The sequence below is a fragment of the Ahaetulla prasina genome, chromosome 2 (assembly GCF_028640845.1).
Source record: "Ahaetulla prasina isolate Xishuangbanna chromosome 2, ASM2864084v1, whole genome shotgun sequence".
Classification (NCBI taxonomy): domain Eukaryota; kingdom Metazoa; phylum Chordata; class Lepidosauria; order Squamata; family Colubridae; genus Ahaetulla; species Ahaetulla prasina.
The window spans coordinates 61,531,341-61,553,428 of record NC_080540.1 but is presented as its reverse complement, the minus strand read 5'-3'; the positions used below and the strand labels follow the sequence as shown (position 1 = coordinate 61,553,428).

Below are 22,088 nucleotides of genomic sequence, written 5' to 3'. Positions count from 1 at the left end.
GAAGCTAGATAAATTAAGCACTGCAAAAAGAAATTGCAAGATATTATTGACCTTATTTAGTTCTAGATGGATTGGTAAAAGCTTGTGCTTTTTAAAATCATTTTCTTGTAAAATTACAGCAACAATAAATATATAATAAGGGTATGTTGGTTTAGAACAGTTATTGAAGTTTTTGTTTAAAATATATAAATATATAAAAAATTATTTAAGGGATTTATTTATTTTAAATTATTTTCAAAACAAAGACTGATGTCTTAAGACAGACAGAGATGCTGGTTCTAGCAAGAAGTTTTTGACCTGTAACCAACTGAATAGTGCTACTCATATTGATCTCTGATGTATTTGAAATACCAACCATCTCAAGCTCAAAAGAATCTTGCACTTGTAAACAACATTTAAAATATCTTGCTTGGATTGCTTGCTTAAATCTTGCTACATTTTGCAAGGAATTTATGCTGCTCAGATTAAAAAAAAAATTTTTTCAAGATTTGGGATCATGTTTTAGACTAGAGGATCCCAGTTTAAAAATCACTATTCCTGTACTGTTAATGAAGCATACACTTACTTTCAGTTCTGTAATGAGCGCAGCCCTCTCATCTTCATTTGATAGGTCATCCAACTGAAATAATTTTCATCTTATAAAAATGATTAATGATGGAAAGTATTTGAGAAGCTCATATCAATTAAACAAAACAACTTCATTAAACAAGAGACTGATGAATCTGCTAAGAGAGTTAGATGTGGCTCCAGGCCTAGGATCAAAGTATAAGATGCTTAGAAAGCAACATTTGCTGGAAATTCTAATAAGAATTTACCTTTATATTTGTTTCTATATTCAAAGTTATTGGCTAGGTTTACATATGATGCTGTCATGATTTATTTTACCATGCTTTGAATAATCCACAACTGGCTGGGTTCAGACATCCTGCAAAGACATAAATTGTAGTTTACAAACCCAAAAACTGGGTACACACATTGCATTAAGCCTAAACCAAAGAAATCAGATTATATATCTTGTATGAAACTAGCCACTATATTTATGCAAACAGTTAAGACTCATCCCTACAACAGAAGAGATATAGATACTGTATTCTATTTGTAATAATAATAATATAATAATATCAGAGTTGGAAGGGACCTTGGAGGTCTTCTAGTCCAACCCCCCGCCCAGGCAGGAAACCCTACACCATTTCAGACAAATGGCTATCCACCATTTTCTTAAAAATTTCCAGTATTGGAGCATTTACAACTTCTGCAAGCAAGTTGTTCCACTGATTAATTGTTCTAACTGTCAGGAAAGTTCTCCTTAGTTCTAGGTTGCTTCTCTCCTTGATTAGTTTCCACCCATTGCTTCTTGTTCTACCCTCAGGTGCTTTGGAGAATAGTTTGACTCCCTCTTCTTTGTGGCAACCCCTAAGATATTGGAACACTGCTATCATGTCTCCCCTAGTCCTTCTTTTCATAAAACTAGGCATACCGAGTTCCTGCAACCGTTCTTCATATGTTTTAGCCTCCAGTCCCCTAATCATCTTTGTTGCTCTTCTCTGCACTCTTTCTAGAGTCTCAACATCCTTTTTACATCGTGGCAACCAAAATTGAATGCAATATTCCAAGTGGCCTTACCAAGGCATTATAAAGTGGTATTAACACTTCACGTGATCTTCTATCCCTGTTTATGCAGTCCAGAACTGTGTTGGCTTTTTTGGCAGCTGCTGCACACTGCTGGCTCATATCTAAATGGTTGTCTACTAGGACTCCAAGATCCCTCTCACAGTTACTACTATTGAGCAAGGTACTACATATCCGGTACCTGTGCATTTTGTTTTTTTGGCCTAAATGTAGAACCTTACTTTTTTCACTGTTGAATTTCATTTTGTTAGATAGTGCCCAATGTTCAAGTCTGTCAAGATCTTTCTGTATCTTGAGCCTATCTTCTGGAATGTTGGCTATTCCTGCCAGCTTGGTGTCATCTGCAAATTTGATGAGTTCCGCATTTTTCATTATTATTATTATTATTATTTATTAGACTTTTATACTGCCCTTCTCCCAAAGGACTCAGGGCGGTGAACAGCCAAGTTAAAACAACAAATACATAGACAAAGTTAAAATATATTAAAAACTAATTATAAACTGGCCAATTAAAATTAAACATTAAAATAGGCAATCCTAAAACCCCACTTAAAATTTCCTTAAGCTAGCCCCGCATGGTGGAATAAGAAAGTCTTGAGCTCGCGTTTAAAAGACCGGAGGTCGGGGAGTTGATGCAGCCCCGGAGGCAACTCATTTCATAGGGCTGGAGCCCCCACAGAAAAGGCCCTCCTCCTGGGGGCCGCCAGTCGGCATTGTTTGACTGACGACACCCTGAGGAGGCCCTCCCTATGGGAGCGCACAGGCCGATGGGAGGCTATCGGCGGCAGTAGGCGGTCCCGTAAGTAACCCGGTCCTATGCCATGGAGCGCTTTAAAGGTGATGACCAGCACCTTGAATTGCACCCGGAAGACCACCGGCAACCAGTGCAGGCTGCGCAGGAGCGGTGTTATATGGGAGCATCGTGGTGCTCCCATATAACCTGCATCTATCCCCTCGTCCAAATTTGTGTTCTTTAAGCATACTTTAGTGGAGAAAAGGAAAATACAGACGTCTTAGAGTTTGGTAATACTAGCTGCTGATGAAAAAACATTCCAAACTGTTCTGTTCTTATGAGAAAAATATATCTGAATCCCATTTAACTGACAATTTAATTCATCCCATCCCAAAACCTCTCCTAGTCAAAAATAAGTTCTTTTTTTTAATAGCAAGGACAGCATATGGTTAGACTTCCTAGAATTTTGTGAAACAAATGTGCAATAAAAGTATAGTCTCTTCCCTATTATATATATTTTAAGGGCACAAAATGTAATCATTCTTCATTAATTTAAAATGTAAACAGGGCTTTTAAACATTATATTAAGAGAATTTTTCCATTTCCATAGGAAAAATGCCTTATTTAAAATAAATAGCATAATCTATATACAATTAAAGTATGTTTCTTACATCAAAATTGTTTTACTCATATGGAAATTTAGTCGTTAAACACATCGTTTCTAAACATACAACCTGTTCTTTGCATAATATTCATATGTTATTTAATTTATACTTCCTGGCAGAGTACAAAGGTATTACTTATATGTTTAGCACAGAAAATATGATTATGATCCACCATTCGGGATATCAAATTGAAGGGAATTCAGTTCAAGAATGTTACTGACTATAATTAAACAGGCAAAGTCAAACAGTATCACAGTATACTTTCGTTGTTTTGTCTTCATGTTAATCCTATGGGCTTCATACTCGTGATTCCAGACAACACTTTAGTTTAAAAACCATGATTCTGGCTGTGTTGTAAATGCAAACCATCATTATTTATAAAATTAATTATAGCTAAGCAACTTATGGTATCGCTTAATGAAACATGTAAATCCGAACACTGACATCAATAATAATGCTGCTATTCTCTAGAATGTGTCTTTAGCTTTACTATATTTTGTTACATATTCCATAGTTTTATTATTTCCTGAGAAAAACTGGTTTTGTGCAAGTTTATAATCAAGCTTCTGGGTTGTTTGTTTTCCTGCTGCTTTTCCTATATTAGGAAAGAGGGAAAATAAGTTTTCCCCTTTGCACATACCGGTATTTCTTTTCTCTCAAGCCAGGCTAGAGACCAAGCAATCCAGCTGAAGAATCCTTATGGCATTTTCTTGTTTGTTTTTTGTCTGGTGGTTAATTTGGAAAAGTTAAAAAAATTAACATTCTTTAACAAACTGTGGAATTGTTTCCATATGTTTTATGAAAATGTCTCCCTTATTTCCATTGTCCCATCTTGTTCCAGTGCTTGATGAGCTGAGGACACCCATATTCTCTAGGGCCCCACAAATTAGCTCTAGGTAGCATGATCAAAGTCAAGGCTGATGGAATTTGAAGCAACATCTCATGTGCCATGTTTTCTCCTCTGCTGTTTTATTAGTCCTCCGACATATACTAACACAGGCAAGCATTTGAGATACAAAAATTAAGTACAAAATAAAAGTAAAATAAAAAAGTAAAATAAAAACCACTGGATGTCTGAAGTGACAAATGATAACACGTGTATCATGAGTTTCATCAGGCCTCATGCCACATTTCAGTCTGTGAATTGTGTGATGATATCATGATGCACATGTCAAGACTGGAACATCATTGTGGTCTGTTACAGATGCCACTAAAAAGATACATTCTTGTTGCTAATTATTGCACAGATAATAACTACTAGGTGTTTCTTCATCATCATCATCATCATCATCATCATATTTTAATTTGTATACCGCCCTTCTCCCGAAGGACTCAGGGCGGTGAACAGCCAGATAAAAACAATACAATATATTACAATAAAATCACTATTTAAAAAACTTATTCAATATGGCCTAAATTAAATATAAAATACATAATATAAAATAAACCCCATTTAAAATCCAATTAAAAAACCCCTATTAAGCCCCTATTAAAAACCCCTAATAATCTTCCAGGAACACTTATTGTGGAAATAAAAGCTGAATTGAAAATATTACTTGTTGAAATAAAATCATTTTCATTATTACAATAGATTTTTCAAACAATAACAGAAATAGTGTACAATTCGTACACCTGGAGGTGAAAGCCCTATAACATATGAATTACAATTATGTAACAACAATAATAGCACATGTTGGGTTCCAAGGTGAGTAGGTCGGCCATAAAATTGCAACTAAAATGTATTTGATCATTTTACTAGCAAGCAGCAGCTCTAAAAACAATTTTAACAGGTAGTTAGTTCTATTAGTTAGCTCTGGCAATAAAAGCAATGTACCAATACAAGAGAACATTTGTATCTCAGGATTGAATTGCAGGGTCCTTAATGCTTCCTTTGGAAGCTTGCAGACATTTTATTACCAACTAGTGTACTGATGATGTTTTGGAATGGAACATATGCAACTCCTCCCCCCACACCAAGCTCAGAGAACATTAAGGACCCCACAAAAGAGATGATCAGAGCTGTGCTAAAATATCTAGATGACCACTAGATGGCGGTAAAGAGTTGTACATAATTCTGCTGCCATCTAGTGGTTTGATAGCCCTTGCACCTTAAAAACAAAGATAAGATCAACCCTCCACATCTATACCAATAATACCATCAGAGGCTCCAGCAAGTATACTGTACTGTAGAGGCACAAGATTAGAAGTGGTCCATATGATTATATACCATCTGCCAGCAATGCCCCTTTAGATTCTATAAAATCTAAATAAATAAATAAATAAATATATATATAGGGCACATTTTGTGCAATAAAACTAATCAATTCAAAAAGTAAAATCAAAGCATTTCAATCTTCCAGGTCACTCTATGGCAGACCTCAAGGTGATTATTTTGGAAAAAAAGGACTTTAAAAGCACCATCAGTGAAAAGTGAAAAATTGCTAAACTCTCATACTTCAAAAAGTTTCAGGCAATATCAGAAGTTTTCAACAAACATATAATTGTTAATTGATAAAATACTAGCATTCTGTCTCATATAAACCAACCTCCCTTCCCCTTCCTTTTCGCAATCTAAATCTTAGATCAGATCAGTCCAGCCAGGTCACTTCAACTCAGGATACTGTAGGCTTTTTAATAATCTTTGTTAATTGGAAAAGGTAGTAAGTACTATATTCCTCCTAAGTTCTTATCTCTACATTGCTTAAGTGTGCAGTCAAAACATAAAAATTTACTCCACAGTTGTTCTTATTGGGTATAATTACAGACTGTACAGTTATAGAGACTAAGCTGATAAATTTGGTAACAGCAGCGAGACTTTTGGTTGCACAATACTGGAAGAGAGAAGATTTACCTACGATTGAAGAATGGACACTTAAAGTATCAAACTTAGCAGAAATGGCAAAAATTTCTGCATATTTGAAAGAACATTCACAAGAAAAATATGTATTGGAGTGGAGAAGGTGGATTGATTATGTTCAAAACAAGTATCGGACTAAAAAGTATCAAATAGTTTATGAATAACATTATGAATGGCATGTATTAATGGATATGTTTAAATGGGAAAGGGAAGTTAAAGGGGTGTTGGAAGAGAGTGGATACGAGTTAAGATTTTTGTGGTATTTTCGCTTATGATTGATAAATGTTATACCCTGCATTTTGTTCTGGGAAGTCTCGGGGGGGGGGAGAGGGAGGAGGGGGGGAAGTGGGGGGGAGGGAAACAATGGTTTAAAAATTTGTTCTTTGTAAAACTTTTTCAATAAAAAAAACCTAATATCTTGTGCCCTATACATTTTTCTGCCTGTAGAAACCACATTATTCTTCATTCTCTTAAAAACTATGTTTTACTTTCCCTTTCCAATTTAGTTTTAAAGCTTGAGCCAGTGACAAAACTTTTCACCTTCAACCCCCTTCCCCCCCCCCAATCCATCAGAGCCTTCTCACTATCGGCATGTCACTGCAAATACATGGTGTAGTTTCTTGTCATTTGCGGTCACAAAGCACATAAGACCATATTGTAACAAATGGAGAGAGAACAAAATCCCAGCTTTGCCTACATAATAATTTTGCAGAGTTTGTGATTTCCGTTTATGATTTCTAGGCAATTCTTTATTTTTCTGCCCTGATCAAACTTTTTAATCAGTTCTACACAAAAGCAGCTGAAAAGATAGGAAATTGAATAGGAATTGGTTAAAGCTACTTTAGTTTATAAATATAGTTTGTCAATAAGGCTTCCTCTTATTTTTATGTAAATGATTAAAACAAGCCATGCCTTTAGTATTATATGAAAATACAACTACATGGACATATGTGGCTACCGGTTACATGGACATGTGTGCATGTACATATGTAGGAAGCAAGTTGTTCAGAGTTCTCTGCTTCAACCACCGTATCTGGAATGCAAAGTAATACACGTAGCCATTGCATGGAAAGAAAGAGTTATGCATATCTTTGATTCAATCAAAGTGGATATGATTAGTGGATATGATTGATGATTGTGTATCAAGTTGGTGTTGACTCTTAGGAACCACAAAGGGAGATTTTCTTCAGAAAGGTCTGTCTCTAAACTGGTCCTTCAAGTTTTTTTAATAGACCCAGTAGTAGCTCTATTTTCTGCCAATATCAAAACAAGTTTTAATGGTCTTTTTCTTACCATACCAGTCTTCAACTGGAAAACTCCCACTGATCTGGTGGAAGCCTTACCAAGATGAAACTGCTAATTTTATAGTAATTACTTCCTGAAATGATACTAAAGTTAAAGTTTAATTTAACACTAAAAAAGTCCATAAAATCCCCCCTACATCAGTCTATATGTTATCAATTATCAGCACATAATAAACATTGAAAACAGCAAGTATAATCTATTTCTGTCAAAAAGGAACAATATAGAGACTTTCTTTTTAAATAAACCAAAAAAAACCTAGCACCAAAATCTATTTTCTGAAATGTAGCAGATTTATCCCTTAAGTAATTTCTACTATATTTGCAGTCTGTTCAATCTAAACAAATAATCAAATTATAGCTATTTTATAGTTTTCCTTTGATGCAATGGGAGCTATGAAACTTCAGATTGACAAATTTCACCTTGGCTATGGCCAAGAATTCAAGGTAAATTTTGTGAACAGTGCACATCTTTAATTGACCATGATTAAAAGTAAAGGTGATATTTTCCCCATGCACAATAGTGATTATGTGCATTGAACAAAGAGACAGTAATTATTTCAGATAAAATAGTGTAAACACAGATGGTATTTTTTGTCTAAAAACATTTTTTTTCTACTTAACACGTAGTTCCAGGAAATCTGGAACCTGTTTTTAGTAGTTGAATTCCAGATGAATTCTGGTAGAACTGAAGTTCATAAATAGGATAAATAGGAGAATGTGCATTGTTCTTTTAGGGGGAAAAATAATTCCTTTAAAAGAGGTGTTTCCAACCCATGGACTGTGGCCCTGGACAGCTAGTAATGTGGTCCTATAAGATTATAAGTTTTTAAACTTATTCTGGGATTTATATACATTAATTATTTTGTATATGCAGTCCAAGACTTCTTCTCTATTCATTTAATGCAGCACAGGCAAGTCAAAAGGATGGGCACTTCAAAATAAATAAAGGTGGTAGGCTAGATTGAAAAGTTGGAGCATCTTGAAAGAAGTCAGTCCAAAAAAACCAAATAATTGCCAAGAAAATTGCATGCAGGTATCGTTGTAAGGACTAGGAAGAGACAAGTTCAGTTCCACAATGTCTTAACCTTTTTATATGTAGGGATTGCACAATGTTCTCTAAGGTGTTCAGCCAAGAAAAAAAATCTTAGAAAACCAATTTCTGCTCAGTGATGCCTTGAAGAATTCCACTACTTCTTTGAAAGGATTGGGATGAGAGGAGAAGTGCCTTAATTCCCAGAATTTTGCACTAAAAAGTCTGTGGAATTCCTACTTTTAAGTAAAAGCTTGCTGGTTTTTATCCAGACTCTTTCTGAGGATTCTGCAGGTATCTGAAGATTCTTTTTTCTATTCTCTAGCAAGTTTTTCATTTCCTAGCTGTGCTTCAATTGTTTCCCAAAGCTGCTTGTCAAGATTGTTGTATTGATGTCTTTTAGCAATTTAATTATATGCCTTAATTATATAATTATTCTATTTGTTGTTATTTTGTTTGAACTACTCTCAGAGAAAAAGCGGGCAAAGTTTCAGGGATCAAAATGGGAGAGAAATCTCTTCATTTCACATTAGATTATGTTTCTCACCTGTTGTTTAAGGGAAATAGATTGTGAAAACTTTTGTAGTGTCAGAGGCTTTTCATAAGGACATGGTAAGATAGATGCCCCTGAAAGAGTGGGGACAACATAATGGCAATGATTGGCAGACAGAGGGAGGATTTAGGTTGCCAAAATTTCTCCAAAGGAGAGATTGTGAGATCAAACATATAGTATGTATTCCAGACTCCTTATAATTAGACTGCAGGTACCAAGATGTTTTTGATTGGCTAGTTTGCTGAGCAGCTGGGAGTCAAGAGACTCCATTTAAGCACACAGCATAATGTACCCTTATAGGTACATAAGTGTAATGGAATGTGTGGCTGACTTTGGAGGATGAGGAGAAGAGATGCTGCCCAGAGAACATTCAGAAGAGAAACTGAGCCCTCAGAAAATCAATTATACACAAATAACAAGCCAAACAGTGACTTGGATAACTTTCTTCTATCGCATTTACAAAAAGAGACCTGTTAAGGTTTTGAAGGTTTTTGTGAGAAGAGGTAAAAAAAAAAAGGAAAATAAATCAAGTTCTAGGTCATTATTTGACAGAATTAAATACCAAGTCTATTAAAAGTAAATGGAAAGAATAGAATATTAGTTTATTTGATCAAGGTTAAGATAGATAGGTTGCTGTCTGTGGTAACACTTAATGGATTTTTGTTAACCAGGATTAAAGAAGAATGTTTTAAAGCTTTGTTTATAGATGAGTTATGGGGAAAAAAGGTCATTTGTTTTGTTTTTAAAGGCAGTAATTACTAAAATTGTTTATAGCTTTGATGAAGGGTTTTTCTTCTGTTCTTTTGCTTTTCTGCAATTTTTTCTTTTTTTTAGTTTGTTTTAGCTTTTATCTTTTTAATTCTAACTATATATATCTAAAACTGTTGCAAAAACATTGACATTTTTTTCTTTAGGTTCCAGATGAATTTCCGAATATAGATATTTTGTCCAGGTTGGTTGTCTCATTCGCCAACTTCCCACTCAAAGCAATAGTAAACACTGGCAACTTTGGCACAGAATGACTGGTCCAATAGGGAACTCATGGCCACTTATAAGAAAGATCAAGTTCAAGACACACTTTTACTTTGCAAGGCTGATGGCACTATTTTCAGGAATTGCTGTGAGGATATAGAGCGTACTGGTGGAGTTTGGTATCCATAATGGGTAGCTCTCTCCTTTTTTTTTTTAAAAAAATAAAGGGACATATCTTTTTTTTAAAAAATTCTCCTATAAGGACTAGGGAGGGGAAAAAACCCTCCCTAAACAACACTAATACAGGTAGTCTTCAATTTACAATTACAACCAAGCCCAAAATTTATGCTGGTTAGCAGATGGCCATTTACGGGTAGTCCTTGTCTTACGACCATGAGCCCAAAATTTATGTTGTTAAGTATGACAGTCGCTAAGTGAGTTTTGCTCCATTTTACCACCTTCCTTACTACAGTTGTGAAGTGAATTGCTGCGATTGTTCCATTAGTAACACTGTTGTTAAGTGAATCTGGCTTCCCCATTGACTTTGCTTATCAGAAGGTCGCAGAAGGTTATCAGGTAAGCCCTGGAACACCACAACAGAGGTGGGTTTCAGCAGGTTCTGACCAGTTCTGGAGAACTGGTAGCGGAAATTTTGAGTAGTTCGGAGAACCGGTAGAAAATTTTTTGACTTGCCTTGCCCCCATCTATTCTCTGCCTCCCAAGTCCCACTGATCTGGAAGAAATGGGGATTTTGCAGTAACCTTCCCCTAGAGTGGGTGGGAATGGAGATTTTACAGTATCCTTACCCTGCCATGCCCCCCAGAACCCGTAGTAAAAAAAACTGAAACCTACCACTGCACCACAACCGTCATAAATATGAATCACTGATCAAGCATCACCAATGTAAATCACATGAAGCGGCAAGGGCCCTAAGTGTGAAAAATGGTCAATATGTCCCTTTTCTCAGTGCCGCGGTAACTTCGAACGGTCACTAAACGAACGGTTCTAAGTCGAGGGCTGTGTGTACCTCGCAGCCCTGAACTCGCAGCGCTATTTCCATCCTTCAGGCACGAGAGACAAGTACCTGAGAAGGCCGCGGGGGCTGGGCTGGGCTCGAGGGGGCAGCCCACTGACACTCCCTCCCAGCCGCCCTTTTTTTTGCAGAGAAGCGAAGCGCACTTGAACTCGTGGGGCGGCGGAGGGGGGGAACGGGTGGGCCGAGCCCGGAGCCGCAGCAGGCGCAGCGCCGGAGGAGGGGCGAACGGCGTACACAGACAACGCCCCCTCCCCTCTTCTCATCCTTTTGGCAAACGGCGTCGCGGGACTTCTTTGGTTGCGTTCCGCCCGCCCCCACCCCCCTTCCCAGGCTGCCTTTTGGGAGACGGCCGGCTGTTTCTCGCTTCTTCCCCGATGAGCAGCGCGGGAGACGCTCAGGGGGGCCGCCGCTGAGCGGAAAGAGAGGCGAGGCAGAGTCCCCAGATCTTCTGCAGAGTATGCGCGCGGACAGCGGCAGCGGCAGCGGCAGGTAACTCCCGCTTTCGAGGAGCGGATCTCCCGGCGGGCTTCCCGCCTGCCTGCCTTGGCTTCCAGGGATGCAGTGCGATGCTTAGCGGGGTCATGTCTGCGCAGTCAGCGGGACACGCACTCGCACACGCACACATACACTCTCTCTCTCTCTCTCTCTCTCTCTCTCTCACACACACACACACACACACACACACACACACACGAGAGGGAAGGCGCGCGAACTGAGGGGAACCACGCTGCAGCTGAAACCTCCCCCCCCCGTCTCCCCCTTTCCCTCCACGACGTTACTCCGAAGTCAGGAGCGCGGAATTCGCTGGGACAATTTGCTCCTTGGCTTGCCTTAGCCTAAGAGGGCGTCTCGGACAGCAAACTTCGAGGGGACTTGGATTTAGACTTAGACCAAACTTTATTGTCACTTTGAATGGACGCTAACCGGCATGCATTGAAGTGAAATTTCGTGGCACGTTTCTGAGTGACTCCTGCGCCTCGGCTTTAAAGTCCTTTAAGGCACGCGTGGAGTTGCGTTCAGCTGGGAGGAAGCCTTACTTTGCACGCGCTCAGAGACACCTCGGCTTTTGCTTCCTGGCGTTAAAGGAAAACACTTAACCGGGTGCCGCCTTGACAAGTTCTAACGAAGTCCTATATTTCTTCTTCTTCTTCTTCTTCTTCTTCTTCTTCTTCTTCTTCTTCTTCTTCTTCTTCTTCTTCTTCTTCTTCTTCTTCTTCTTCTTCTTCTTCTTCTTCTTCTTCTTCTTCTTGGGTCTCGGGCTGCTTCTAATTCTTGTTTCCATTTGTTAATCGCTCAGAAATCAGCTTTCCTTTCTATGCATGTTGCCATCTGCAAGTCCTCTCCGGGAAGGTTGTCCTGTTTCTGGAACTTGGGCAGCGGCCACTGACACTGTTGGCCTTGCTCAGTTGCTTTCCCTGAACAGGGTGACTGTTCTCTTCCTCCAGTCCTTTGGTGGCTCATTTCCTTAAAATCGGCTCTTGGACAGCTCAAAGCAGCTCAACCATGAGCCTTAATTCGCCCCTCTCCCAAATGTTTTAATTCCCATCACCCTAAACAGCGGGGTTGACTGTTGGGACTTGTAGTGCAAAAACATCAGCCAATTCTGGATTAAGTCCCATTGCCGTAGACTGCTCATCTAGGGGAGACGCATTCATTGAAAAAGATTACTAGACTAGAATCATATAGATTCTTAAAGAAACAAACGGAGGGTAGCATAAAGCTTTACAATGGTCTTGTGTGGTGGATTGGACTGAGATGAAGACCTGGTCAGGTTACCTTAGTGTGGGTTATAACTAGTTATAGATTCAAATGCTGGCTTCCCTGATCTATAAAGAAATAACCCATGAATAAATAATAAGAAAATGCTACAGTTTTGTTTTTGCAAGCTGATTTTTGCTAGTAATGCTTTAAAAGGCAATAAAGTAATAGGTGATCCCATCATAATGGAGGAAGACTTTTGGAAATTTGAAAGATAGGCTGGATATTTAAAGATTGGGGTTCAATAAAGCCTCATGCAACAGAGATTACCTTGGGGATTCTCTCTCCATTTTATAAATATTTCTGGAGTACCTGTATATGCTGAACCAATGAACTATTTCCTTCCTCATAGCTGCAGGGGAAGGAAGTTGGTAGCTTGGCTGGAGTTCACCAGGATAGGAACTGTTTTTAGTAACTTGGGGGCAAAAGGAAATTACATTTTCCTTGGGACCAAAACGAGCCCAGAAATGGCTTTTATTGAGGAAAGTTCTGTAGACAAGAACAGTGAATTCAAACTTGATTTTCAGTCTAGAACATTTATGGCTGATACGTGGTGCATGAGCAGAGACAATTATGGTTTGGTCAATAAGCGATGATAAATTAAACCATGGCTTAGTATATTGTGCGAATAGCATCATAGTTGTTTTACATTGTTTTGAATTACACTTCAGCAAGGCCTCAGTTTCCCCACCTAATTATGCTACGTGTAAGACATGGCTGGCTTGTAGTTTGCATCAAAGTGTAATCTGGCTGCCTTATTTCTATTATACTATGTTGTGTGAACAAATAGGACATCAATGTAGGGGAGACAGTCATTTTCCTCCAATGACTTCATTTGCTCTTTGGGCCCTATATAATTTATGAATTCATATTTTCTTTCTATGCACATGTGGAAATTTGCATAATTAATTTCTAGTGAAGTTCCCAACTCAACTACAAGATGCTTTATATGCATGTAGTATATATTGAATACCTACAGTATTTATCTAACAAAGCAAGCATTGCCTTATACACTGTAAGCCGCCCTGAGTCTTCGGAGAAGGGCGGGGTATAAATGTAAACAAAAAAAAAAAATTGCATGCATACCCTAAGACTTAAGTATTGCATTTATAACCTGTTACAGTAAGTACTCTGGCTACAAATTCAAGTTTGAGGGACAATTGGGAGAAATTAAAGAGTTGGAGTGCTTCACCTATCAGAGGTTTCCACTCCTCTTTTTAAAGAGGTAAGAGACATTCTGCTATGTTTCAGTGGCATAATCTAGGAAAACGGAGGGAACAGCTACAGGCTGCAGACTGTTTACCATTTGCTGTTTTATTAATTACTGCATTCAATAGAAATTCCTCCGTTTTCCTGAAGCTGTCAGGGGGAAAATATGAGAAAATGTACATATACATTTAATTACCTGATTCACAGATTGTGCTACCAATTCTGCCACTCCTGTTAAAAACCTGATCTTGTTCTAGAATAGTAAGAAAGGGAGAATGCTCTTGACTTGATCTAAAATGCCTTTCCTGGGAATTCCCTGGTTTAACTCAAGGATGTGCGTAATATAAAAAGACAGGAGAAACTCCAGAAGGCAGATGATGCAAAGATCTAAGTGGCTAGGAAGTTTACATTATGAAAGTCACCATGTATTACCACTGCACTCTAAATTAACCATTGCATTGGTGGCCTTTTAGTGGATTCAGTTTCTTCCTAACTATTTCACTCTTAGTTATAATCATCATTCCCTTCTATCAAATTTCAGCTATGTTTTCATAAGAGCAGAGTGATTACAGACATAATCCAGCTCTTTCTATTTTCCCATCTGAAATAGAGGAGTTCTAGCTACTCAATGCAACCTGTATAAAAGCTGTTGGCATAGCTAGGGAAGCTGCATGGAAATCTGGTTGTCTAAACTCAACGTTGCACCAAAGCAATACAGCCACTATTACTTATTAGAAGTATAAGAACAGTTACCTTATGACAAGTTATACCTGGCTTGCATTTCTGATTTCTGTGAGATGAAGTGGTACTGTCAACTGGACTAGTTTAGGATCTATAAAAGAAACTAAAGACAATTAATAGTTCCATTCACTGTTTGGTCCAATTCATTTGCCAGAAGATTATCTAAACTGCTTGCTTTATCATAGTCGGCCGCCAGTCGACATCAAGCAATGTCGACTGGCGGCCCCCAGGGGGAGGGCCTTCTCTGTGGGGGCTCCCACCCTCTGGAATGAACTTCCCCCAGGACTTCGTCAACTTCCTGACCTTTGAACCTTCCGCCGCAAGCTGAAGACATATTTATTTATCCGCGCAGGACTGGCATAGAATTTTAGATTTTTTATTCGGCTTTTAATTTTACTTAGTGGGTTTTACTGTTTTAAATATATTTTAATCTGGGCCAAATTTAATAAGTTTTTTAAATATTGTTTTATCTTGTATTTATGTATTGTTGTTTTGTTTTTATCTGGCTGTGAACCACCCTGAGTCCTTCGGGAGAAGGGCAGTATAAAAATTTAATTAAATAAATAAATAAATAAAATAAATAAATAAATAGTTCTATTATCATGTGAAGTGGACTGCTGCATAGAGGGACTGAAAGGGAAAAAAAACATGACGGTAGGATGGAGGCATTGTCTATTAATACAACCGAGGTGTTTCTGAGATTCTCATCTTTCCACCTAACATCCCTCCTTACTACAGTCATTTGGGAGAGCTAGTTAGAAAAGGAAAGGCAAAAAATAATTTTTTGACTGATCCTTCCGGGTTTTAGAATAGAATGGAATAGAATTTTTTATTGGCCAAGTGTGATTGGACACACAAGGAATTTGTCTTGGTCCATATGCTCTCAGTATATCAAAAAAAAAAAAGTATATAAAAAAAGTATATCTCAGTATAAAAAAAAAGGTTGATTGATTTGGTCAGATTTTTAAAAATTGTCACCAGCAAATAAAGAATGCAGTACTGCAGGCTACTTCTGCTGCCTGCCTGCTGCCAGCTGTTTGGCAGTTTGAGTCCCACAGGCTCAAAGATGACTCAGCTTTCCGTCCTTCTGAGGTCCATAAAATGAGGACCCAGATTGTTGGGGGCAATATGCTGATTCTGTAAACCTCTTAGAGAGGACTGTAAAACACTATGAAATGGTATATAAGTCTAAGGGCTATTGCTAAGTGCTATCTTAGAACAGTAAGTAGAAATGACATTGGTTGCAGTTGTTGATGATTTCTAGGAAGAGCCAGATGGAGGTAGTGCAACCACCCTTGCTCTCCATGATCTCTCGGTGGCCTTCAATACCATCAACCATGCTATCTGGTATCCCTTTGGGCTGGCTGCAGGGTTTGGAGCTAGGCAGTACAGCTTTGTGCTGATTTGGCTCTTTTCTCCAAGATCTGTCCCAACCAGCGTTGATAGGAAGTGAGAAGACTAGCCCACGACCACTCCTCTGTGGTGTACCATGGTACACCCATGACCCCTTTTTAATATCTATATGAAGCTGCTGGGTGAGATCATTCACTCCACCAGGGGCTGAGGTATCTTCAGTAAGCTGATGATACTCAACTTTTTAACTCCATCCCAGTTATCCAAGTGTGTTGTTGTTGGCTTCTCGCAGTGCCTGGAGGCTCTGGGGGCTTGGTTGGGGGACAACAGGCTTCAACTGAACCTTGGCGAGACTGAATGGCTTTGAGTCCATGGAGTTTCAAGATCCAGGACTTTAACTAACTTATTTCTGGATGGGGTGGCACTGTCCCAGGCAGACATGGTCTGTATCTTGGAGGTTCTTCTGGACTCATGACTCCTCAAAGAGCGGGTGGCAATCATAGCTAAGAGAGTCTTTGCCCAACTTTGTGTTGTGCACTGGTTGTGACCTTTCCTGGATTCCTGGATTGGGAGTCCCTACACTCAGTCATTAAAATTCTCAGGTCCCCTCACATCTGGACTACTGCAGTGCGCTTTACATGGAACTGCCCTTGGAGAGCATTTGGAAGTCTCAAATGGCACACAGTACGTTGGTGCAGGCAGTACTGGAGGCCCCCAGGGTGGTCCACGTTACACCACTCCTCCGTGAGCTGCACTGGCTGCCAGTTAGCCTCCGGGTGCAATTCAAGGTGTTGGTTATTACCTTTACCCTACATGACATGGGTCCAGGTCACTTGAGGAATCATCTCATCCTACTAAGATTGATGTACCCCAATCATGCTGGCAGAGGAGGCATGTTGCAGGTCCCATTGGTAAAGGATTTCTGGCTGGTGGGGTCCAAGAAAATGACCTTCTCTGCATGGCTCCTGCCCTTTGGAATATTTTACCCCCTGAGGTGAGATGATAATAATAATAATAATAATATTTTAATTTGTATACCGCCCTTCTCCCGAAGGACTCAAGGCGGTGAACAGCCAAATAAAATACAAACAAAAGCACGCACAATATTAAAAACAACCCTTAAAAAACTTATTCAATTAGCCAGAAAATTTAAGATACAAATTACACCCTATAAAATTACAGAAATTTAAAACCCATTAAATTAAATTAAAAATTTAAAAATCAAGCCAGTCCAGCCATACGAAATAAATAGGTTTTAAGTTCGTGGCGAAAGGTCCTAAGGTCAGGTAATTGTCGAAGTCCAAGGGGGAGCTCGTTCCACAGGGTAGGAGCCCCCACAGAGAAGGCCCTCCCCCTGGGGGCCACCAGTCGACATTGTTTGGCTGACGGCATCCTAAGGAGTCCCTCTCTGTGGGAACGCACCGGTCGCTGGGAGATAGAAGACGGCAGTAGACGGTCCCGTAAGTATCCCGGTCCTAAGCCATGGAGCGCTTTGAAGGTGGTAACCAATACCTTGAAGCGCACCCGGAAGACAACAGGTAGCCAGTGCAGTCTGCGCAGGATAGGTGTTACATGGGAGCTCCGAACTGCTCCCTCAATAACCCGCGCAGCCGCATTCTGGACTAGCTGGAGTCTCCGAGTGCTCTTCAAGGGAAGCCCCATGTAGAGAGCATTGCAGTAGTCCAAGCGAGAGGTAACGAGAGCATGAGTGACCGTGCATAGGGCATCCCGGTCCAGGAAGGGACGCAACTGGCAGATCAGGCGAACCTGATAAAAAGCTCTCCTGGAGACGGTCGTCAAATGTTCTTCAAAGGACAACCGCCCATCCAGGAGCACGCCCAAGTTGCGCACCCTCTCCATCGGGGCCAACGACTCGCCGCCAACAGACAGCCGCATCTGCAGCTGACTGTACCGGGGTGCCGGCATCCACAGCCACTCCGTCTTGGAGGGATTAAGTTTGAGCCTGTTCCTCCCCATCCAGACCCGTACAGCTTCCAAACACCGGGACAGCACTTTGACGGCTTCGCTGGGGTGGCCTGGGGTGGAAAAGTACAGCTGCGTGTCATCAGCGTATAGTTGGTATCTCACCCCAAAACCACTGATGATCTCACCCAGCGGCTTCATATAGATGTTGAACAGGAGGGGTGAGAGAATCGATCCCTGCAGTTCCCCACACATGAGGCACCTCGGAGTCGATCTCTGCCCCCCTGTCAACACCGTCTGCGTCTGGTCAGAGAGGTAGGAGGAGAACCACTGATAAACGGTGCCTCCCACTCCCAACCCCTCCAACCGGCGCAGCAGGATACCATGGTCGATGGTATCAAAAGCCGTTGAGAGGTCTAATAGGACCAGGGCAGAGGAATAACCCTTATCCCTGGCCCTCCAGAGATCATCCACCAACGCGACCAAAGCCGTCTCCGTACTGTATCTGGGCCGAAAGCCGGACTAGATAGACAGTTTCATCCAGGTACTGGGGTAGCTGACATGCCACCGCACTCTCTACAACCTTTGCCGTAAAGCGAAGATTGGAGACTGGGCGGTAATTTTCTAAAACAGCTGGGTCCAGGGAAGGCTTCTTGAGGAGAGGTCTCACCACCGCCTCTTTCAAGGCAGCGGAAAAGACCCCCTCCTGCAAAGAAGTATTTGTAATCCCCCGGAGCCAGCCTCATGTCACCTCCTGCGTGGCCAGCACCAACCAGGAGGGGCACGGATCCAGTAAACATGTGGTGGCATTCAACCTACCCAGCAACCTGTCCATGTCCTCGGGAGTCACAGGGTCAAAGTTATCCCAAACCACCTCAACAAGACGGGTCTCGGAACTCTCGCCTGGATCTACCCAATTTTGATCCAATCTGTCCCGAAGCTGAACGATTTTATCGTATAGATAACCGTTAAACTCCTCGGCGCGCCCTTGTAAGGGGTCCTCCCGCCCCTCCTGTTGAAGGAGAGAGCGGGTCACCCGAAACAGGGCGGCCAGGCGGTTATCTTCTGACGCAATGAGGGAGGAAACGTAGGAAAGTTTCGCATCCCTCAATGCCACTAGGTAGGTCCTGCTATAGGACCTAACTAGTGTCCGGTCAGCCTTAGAACGGTTGGATCTCCAGACACTCTCTAGGCGTCTTTTCTGGCGTTTCATCTCCCTCAGCTCCTCGGAGAACCAAGGAGCTGGTTGAGACCGACGCCAGGTCAGAGGCTGCGAGGCACAACACGGTCCAAAGCTCCAGCCTGTTCCACCCTTCTGACCTTCCCCAGAGCCTGAAGACCTGGGTTTGCCAGATGGCTTGGGGATCCAATGACGAAACATGACACTAGAGTGGTTGATGAATTAAGAAGCAAACCCACCTGGCCCCCCTCCACTCATTCTGCTCCCTCACTCCCCATCTCTTAACAATTTTGACTGTAATTTACATTTTCATTGTTTTAGAAATATTTCTCTTTTATGATTACATACATTGATCTGGAAGGATCAGACAAAAATTTCTTTTCTGCCTTCACAATTGAGCCCAAAATGTATGATAATAAGTGAGACATTACAACTTTTCTTGCCACAGTTGATAAGTGGATCACTGCAGGTGTTACGTTAGTAACACCGTTGTTAAGTGCATATAGCTTCCCTATTGGCTTTGCTGGTCAGAAGGTTGCAAAAGGGGCTTACATGGCACAAGGACACTGCAACCGTCATAAATGTGAGTCAGTTGCCAAGTGTCTGAATTTTGATCACACGATCATGGAGATGCTGAAATGGTGTATGAAAAATGGACATGCAACGGCACTTTTTTTCAGTGCTGTTGTAACTCTGAATGGTCACTTAAAGAACTGTTGTAAGTCGAGGACTTACAAAGCTTTTAACGCGGTCAGCAGCCCATAGTTGTTTTGAAATGGGATGGGTGACAAATAAATTTAATAAATAAATAAATAAATGTGATTCTGAATTATTTGTCTAGCAGAATGAACCAGTGAGGAAATTCAGTATTATTTCCGTTACTTCAGGCTGAGAGATAATGCCACATGAAAAATCCAGCTAGAGTCTTGACTTAAGTTATAGGAATGATAAATACTTAAGTATCCTATATAGCAGGGGTTTACAACCTTAGTAACTTTAAGGTTTGTGGACTTCAACTTTGGGAGTTGAAGTCCACAAACCTTAAAGTTACTAAGGCTGGAGACCCCTGCTATATAGTATATATTTAAATGATCGGCACTATTTAGTTTTAGAAATTTCAAAAGTTGCCATTTCAGTGGAATGCAGTCTATTTGTTGAGAAATTGATGAAACCAAGCCAATATTTTTGCATAATTTCTGTTTTTTTTTAAAAAAAAAAAGAAAAATTCCTGTTTGTTGTTTTTTTTAAGAAAGGAGATCATTACAGAGAGAAAAATATGTATGTGGTATGTTCTAACCACTAAGTATCTAGATGATTAAGGTGAAGGTTTGTTTCCAGTAGGATGCTCTTCCTTTGTCACTTAATCATCTGGTTTGGCCCATAATGAAGCCTTGTGTAAGTGATAGTTCTGGGTTCACCCATTATGCTAAACAATGATTTGTTTAACTATGGGTATTCTGTTTTGTCAGTTAAGACTTTCATCTTGTATAGTACAAGCTGAGTGTTTAACCTACTGCTCCTTTCCTTAGTCTCTCTGAGGAAAGATGTCAGTAAGTTAAGGGTGATTTGTTCAATAAGCTATGCTATATTAACTGGAATAGCAGTATGTATGAAATAGATTATAGTAACCTGATTTACACGTTGTGCTGAGCCATAAGCCATGGTTTATAAACCACAATGGCAGGTTCACATATGTGTTAAGCAATGGTGGGTTGCCCCCAGTTCGAACCAGTTCTTGCGAACCGGTAGTAGAACTGGGGGTAGGCTCCGCCCACCGACCCTGACATCATCAGGAAGCTTCTGCATGCACGCGATCCCGCTGCAAACCAGTAGTAAAGGTAACTAGAACCCACCCCTGGTGTTAAGCCAAGTCTTAAAATATCATATGATTTAGTGCCGCATGTAAAGCCAATCACCATGGCTAGATTTACAGACTTATATCTGGAGGCTCCAAATTGATCCATCTGTTATATTTGGAGCTTCCAATTTAATTGATCCAAAAGAATCAAGTATCATTTATTATGTACATGTGTGGATATGTGCTTCTATGAATAATAAATGAAGATGTCTAAATGCTTTAAGAATTCAAACATTGAAAATTCCAAAATGAAGTGATCTGATTAATTAACATTAACACATGGAAGGGAAGATATTTTTTATCATTGTTTAAATTTCAGTCTTGTCTGGATTTTGCAATGTAATTCTCAATTAACTATGCATTCAAAGGGGAAATTTTGAATGAAATATATTGAGACCTTTATATTTCTAATAAAATATATTTATTTAAATATCAATATGTATGTGGCCTAAACATTTTAATGTGAAAAACAGATGGAACCAATTTATAAATGCATTTGGTCCAATAATAACTTGACTGTTCCTTCCTAATGTGCAGATGGAAACCAAATACTCATTTGAGAATTTCCCAGAGAAAGTAAGCATTTTAACTAAAGCATTAGATTTCATAAGCATATGCGTCTTCATCCTTCCTTCATGGTTTTGGTCTTGTAGCCACCTGCTTTCTTCTATCAGCATGTTACTAAAGAGCTATCAGATTTTATGTCACCAGCTTTATGTCACCCAGAGATTTTGCATTATAATTTCTGTCATTCCTTAACATTTCTGGGCATTCAGGCTGTAGCTGATGGGGATGGCAGTCCTAAATTTCTGAAGGCTACTGATTTGGAGAAGGCTGTTAGCTGAGGGTATAACTCTTAAATATTCCATTCTTTACTGCCCAATTTTTCCTATTAATGAACACACTGCACACAGGTCTTTGCAATCATCATCTCCTGAAAGTTTTTAAGAAGAGATTGGATAACCATTTGTCTGAAGTAGTGTAGGGTTTCCTACCGATGCAGGGGGTTGGACTAGAAGACCTCCAAGGTCCCTTCCAACTCTGTTGTAATTCTATTTCTCTCTGGCTATGGTTAAGCAGACGACATAAAATTATAGGAAGCCTATTTCCAGAGAAACAATGAGATATAAAAGTAGCATATAAATAAGCAATGTGAATATACTTTTTGCCACTTATCTGTGGTCCTGGGTTGGAGACTAGGACAATACTGCTCATGATAAACTTGTTCAGCTCTTGACTCCCAGTCTGAAAAATTGAGCATGCTTCCATCTTTTATGCTTTGTTTCA

The 22,088-nt window shown here is 40.0% G+C and overlaps 2 protein-coding genes across 8 annotated transcripts in view; one reads left to right on the top strand and one right to left on the bottom strand.

The window, feature by feature from the left end:
- Window positions 1-672: 672 nt before the first annotated feature.
- Window positions 673-22,077, bottom strand: LOC131190137 (uncharacterized). 4 transcript variants are annotated; one of them, XM_058167164.1, is made up of 3 exons: window positions 14,500-22,077; window positions 13,943-13,999; window positions 11,276-12,415 (listed from the first exon to the last, which is right to left on the bottom strand). In XM_058167164.1, the coding sequence occupies exon 1, from the start codon at window positions 18,016-18,018 to the stop codon at window positions 17,062-17,064; it is 957 nt and encodes a 318-aa protein (XP_058023147.1). In that variant the 5' UTR covers window positions 18,019-22,077; the 3' UTR covers window positions 11,276-12,415; window positions 13,943-13,999; window positions 14,500-17,061. The 4 variants fall into 4 exon arrangements, with proteins under 4 accessions (XP_058023149.1, XP_058023147.1, XP_058023146.1 ...); XM_058167166.1 differs by lacking the exons at window positions 11,276-12,415; window positions 13,943-13,999 and adding an exon at window positions 673-925; XM_058167163.1 differs by having other exon boundaries at window positions 13,943-22,077.
- COL7A1 (collagen type VII alpha 1 chain) overlaps window positions 10,949-22,088 on the top strand; it is a 144,026-nt gene continuing 132,886 nt past the window's right edge. For 3 of the 4 annotated variants that reach the window (XM_058167158.1, XM_058167157.1, XM_058167155.1), the window contains exon 1: window positions 10,949-11,268. The gene's annotated coding sequence lies outside the window, so the exon portion shown is untranslated. The remainder of the gene's footprint in view (window positions 11,269-22,088) is intronic. The other variant, XM_058167156.1, reaches the window with a different exon arrangement.